Source organism: Etheostoma spectabile, unplaced genomic scaffold (assembly GCF_008692095.1).
Source record: "Etheostoma spectabile isolate EspeVRDwgs_2016 unplaced genomic scaffold, UIUC_Espe_1.0 scaffold00015946, whole genome shotgun sequence".
NCBI classification, from domain to species: domain Eukaryota; kingdom Metazoa; phylum Chordata; class Actinopteri; order Perciformes; family Percidae; genus Etheostoma; species Etheostoma spectabile.
Window position 1 is genome coordinate 3459 of NW_022604071.1, and position 4850 is coordinate 8308.

The 4850-nt window shown below is 54.6% G+C and overlaps 1 protein-coding gene across 1 annotated transcript; it reads right to left on the bottom strand.

Moving 5' to 3' along the window:
* Positions 1-1015: 1015 nt before the first annotated feature.
* zgc:109913 (regulator of G-protein signaling 9-binding protein) lies at positions 1016-3176 on the bottom strand. The gene is made up of 4 exons (XM_032509149.1): positions 2954-3176; positions 2377-2580; positions 1875-2017; positions 1016-1213 (listed from the first exon to the last, which is right to left on the bottom strand). Exons 1-4 carry the CDS (start codon positions 3150-3152, stop codon positions 1040-1042), a joined length of 720 nt encoding a protein of 239 aa, XP_032365040.1. The 5' UTR covers positions 3153-3176; the 3' UTR covers positions 1016-1039.
* Positions 3177-4850: the final 1674 nt, after the last annotated feature.

The following is a 4850-nucleotide window of genomic DNA, read 5'->3' on the forward strand; positions in this document are numbered from 1 at the left end:
GTTTTTCGGGGTCTTTGTGTTATTAATCCGTACCGTTACGTGCGCCTCTCCGTATTTCCGACGCCTGCCCCCGGGTCGCGGGGGGGGCCTGGTGCGGGGGGGCCTGGACCCCGGTCCAACTGCACTTCTAGTTTACATTGTTGTTTTTAACATTGTTGTTTTTAACATTGTTGTTTTTAACATTGTTGTTTTTAACATTGTTGTTTTTAACATTGTTGTTTGAAGCTGAGCGCAGACTTTTAATCGTTCCTCTTTTTTTCCAAAAACAACTACCTCAGTTTTTCCTTCATTTAATTTCAGAAAGTTCTGGCACATCCAGCCGTTAATTTGTTTGATGCACTTAGTCAGTTTTTGTACTGGACTATAGTCCCCTGGCGATAAGGTTATGTAAATTTGTGTGTCGTCCGCATAACTATGGTAACTTATTTTGTTTTTCTCCATAATCTGGGCCAGTGGGAGCATGTAGATGTTAAACAGAAGAGGCCCCAGAATAGAGCCTTGGGGAACTCCGCACGTCATACTTGTATGCTCAGATGTATAATTACCTATTGTCACAAAGTAATCCCTATTCTTTAGGTAGGATTCAAACCAGTTCAGTACTGAGCCAGAAAGGCCAACCCAGTTCTCCAATCGGTCTAGTGCTGAATGCACTGAAGCATCAGAACTAGGAATGAACACATGTGGAATTATGGACTTAACAACAAAGTGAAATAACTGAAAACATGTCTTATGTTCTAGTTTCTTCAGAGTACCCCCCACCCCCTCTACCAGACCCGGCCAAGTCCGCAGCAACCCCCCCTACACCGACCCGGCCCAGTACGCAGCAAACCCCCCTACCCGACCCGGCCCAGTACGCAGCAAACCCCCCATACCCGACCCGGCCCAGTACGCAGCAAACCCCCCCTACCCGACCCGGCCCAGTACGCAGCAAACCCCCCTACCCGACCCGGCCCAGTACGCAGCAAACCCCCCTACCCGACCCGGCCCAGTACGCAGCAAACCCCCTACCCGACCCGGCCCAGTACGCAGCAAACCCCCCCTACCCGACCCGGCCCAGTACGCAGCACGCTGGCTGGCAACACGCTGCCATCTTGTTGGAGACGACCTCGACCTCCATCAGCTCCTCCAGGGTGACGTCAGGGTCGTCCGGGTCGCCGTGACCTTCGACCCAAGCCGGCTGGGTCGCCTCCACCTCCCAGAACGCCACAGGAACCTAAACCAGAACCAGACCATTAGAGAGCAACAGGAACCAGAACCAGACCATTAGAATGAATGGGAGTCAATAGGATGCTAACGGCATGCTTGGTAGCATTAAAATGAATGGGAGTAAATGGGATGCTAACGGCGGGTGATGCTTGGTAGCATTAAAATGAATGGGGAGTCAATGGGATGCTACGGCGGGTGATGCTGGTAGCATTAAAATGAATGGGAGTCAATGGGATGCTAACGGCGGGTGATGCTTGGTAGCATTAAAATGAATGGGAGTCAATGGGATGCTAACGGCGGGTGATGCTTGGTAGCATTAAAATGAATGGGAGTCAATGGGATGCTAACGGCGGGTGATGCTTGGTAGCATTAAAATGAATGGGAGTCAATGGGATGCTAACGGCGGGTGATGCTTGGTAGCATTAAAATGAATGGGAGTCAATGGGATGCTAACGGCGGGTGATGCTTGGTAGCATTAAAATGAATGAGAGTCAATGGGATGCTAACGGCAGGTGATGCTTGGTAGCATTAAAATGAATGGGAGTCAATGGGATGCTGGCGGGTGATGCTTGGTAGCATTAAAATGAATGGGAGTCAATGGGATGCTAACGGCGGGTGATGCTTGGTAGCATTAAAATCTCCATTTCTTTCACTGTCTATGGTCTCACCCTCAGCTGCAGCTCGGTCAGCAGGGCCTCCAGTCCTGCGATGTGATTGGTCAGATCTGGGCTCGGCTGCTCCTCCAGGGTCACCCACGGAGCTTGGACCAACGCCACCCGGGCTGCCACGCCCACCACGCCATCAGTACACCCTGGAGAGACAGACAGGCAGACAGACAGACAGGCAGGCAGACAGGCAGAGAGACAGACAGACAGGCAGAGAGACAGACAGACAGGCAGAGAGACAGACAGACAGGCAGAGAGACAGACAGACAGACAGAGAGACGGACAGACAGACAGACAGACAGGCAGGCGGGCGGGCGGGCGGGCGGACAGACAGACAGGCGGGCGGACGGACGGACGGACGGGCAGACAGGAGTTTAAGTTATTACTTGAAGAAGTTCCAGTTGTAGAAGGATTTGCTTCTTTAAGACTTTCCGGGGGGGAAGGGAGGGAAAGACAGTAACACATGGCTGGGCCAATCAGAGAGCTTTCACAGCGATCAGCTGACCTGTGTTGACCAGTGAGCGTCTGTCATTGCGCTGCCTCAGCGGGAACCGTCCAATCAGATCGCAGGCCTTATGGAGGTCAGACAGGAAGTTCTCTACCGCCGACAGGAAGAGAACCCACAGACGCTCTGACACCTGTCTGTCCTCCACACCTGGGGGGTCGGAGTCACAGTGAGACAGGAGACGCACCAGACGCTTGGACAGGCCTGGGGACAGACAGACAGACAGACAGGTGAGAGACAGGCCTGGGGACAGACAGACAGACAGGTGAGAGACAGGCCTGGGGACAGACAGACAGACAGGTGAGAGACAGGCCTGGGGACAGACAGACAGACAGGTGGGAGACAGTCCTGTGGACAGACAGACAGACAGACAGAGACAGACAGGTGGGAGACAGTCCTGTGGACAGACAGACAGACAGAGACAGACAGGTGGGAGACAGTCCTGTGGACAGACAGACAGCTGAGAGACAGGTGAGAGACAGGCCTGGGGACAGACAGACAGCTGAGAGACAGGTGAGAGACAGGTGCGTGGAGGGACAGGTGTGTGGGGACAGTTGTGGGGGACATGTCTCCGTACCGCAGCAGAGACGGTGTGCGAGTCCTCTCGTCTCGTCCATCTCGTCTCGCAGGAAGCTGCCGTCCGCCGAGCTGCCCAATGACGCGACCAGCTGCTGGAAACAGGAAGTGGTCCGGCTGAGGGCGGACTGAGCGCGCTCACACTCGTCCTGCTGCCGCCGCACCCCCATCTCGTCCACGGAGCGACGCCACCGACTCATGATGTCCTCAGACACCTGTCTGGGACGGGGACACAGGGACCCTTAACAACAACACCTGTCTGGGACGGGGACACAGGGACCCTCAACAACACCTGTCTGGGACGGGGACACAGGGACCCTTAACAACACCTGTCTGGGACGGGGACACAGGGACCCTCAACAACACCTGTCTGGGACGGGGACACAGGGACCCTTACCAACACCTGTCTGGGACGGGGACACAGGGACCCTCAACAACACCTGTCTGGGACGGGGACACAGGGACCCTTAACAACACCTGTCTGGGACGGGGACACAGGGACCCATACCAACACCTGTCTGGGACGGGGACACAGGGACCCATACCAACACCTGTCTGGGACGGGGACACAGGGACCCTTAACAACACCTGTCTGGGACGGGGACACAGGGACCCTCAACAACACCTGTCTGGGACGGGGACACAGGGACCCTCAACAACAACACCTGTCTGGGACGGGGACACAGGGACCCTTAACAACAACACCTGTCTGGGACGGGGACACAGGGACCCTTAACAACACCTGTCTGGGACGGGGACACAGGGACCCATAACAACAACACCTGTCTGGGACGGGGACACAGGGACCCTCAACAACACCTGTCTGGGACGGGGACACAGGGACCCTCAACAACAACACCTGTCTGGGACGGGGACACAGGGACCCTCAACAACAACACCTGTCTGGGACGGGGACACAGGGACCCTTAACAACAACACCTGTCTGGGACGGGGACACAGGGACCCTTAACAACACCTGTCTGGGACGGGGACACAGGGACCCATAACAACAACACCTGTCTGGGACGGGGACACAGGGACCCTCAACAACACCTGTCTGGGACGGGGACACAGGGACCCTCAACAACAACACCTGTCTGGGACGGGGACACAGGGACCCTCAACAACAACACCTGTCTGGGACGGGGACACGGGACCCTTAACACAACACCTGTCTGGGACGGGGACACAGGGACCCTCAACAACAAACACCTGTCTGGGACGGGGACACAGGACCCTTAACAACAACACCTGTCTGGGACGGGGACACAGGGGACCCTAACAACACCTGTCTGGGACGGGGACACAGGGACCATAACAACAACACCTGTCTGGGACGGGGACACAGGGACCCTCAACAACACCTGTCTGGGACGGGGACACAGGGACCCTCAACAACAACACCTGTCTGGGACGGGACACAGGGACCCTCAACAACAACACACCTGTCTGGGACGGGGACACAGGGACCCTTAACAACAACACCTGTCTGGGACGGGGACACAGGGACCTCAACAACAACACCTGTCTGGGACGGGGACACAGGGACTTAACAACAACACCTGTCTGGGACGGGGACACAGGGACCCTTAACAACAACACCTGTCTGGGACATATATATATATATGTGTTATAATATACAGTATATAACATAAGATACATATATATATATATACATATATATATGTATATATACATATATATATGTATATATACATATATATATATGTATATATATATGTAGTTCAGTGTTTGTCTCTCAGCTGGAAGACGTTTGTCCCTCTGAGACGGTCTCGTCGCCCACGTACCGTCCCCGTGTCCCCGTAACCATGGCGATAAACGTTGATAAACAAAGTGATGTCTGTGTTAAGAGAAGACGTACCTGCTGCCGGGGGCTT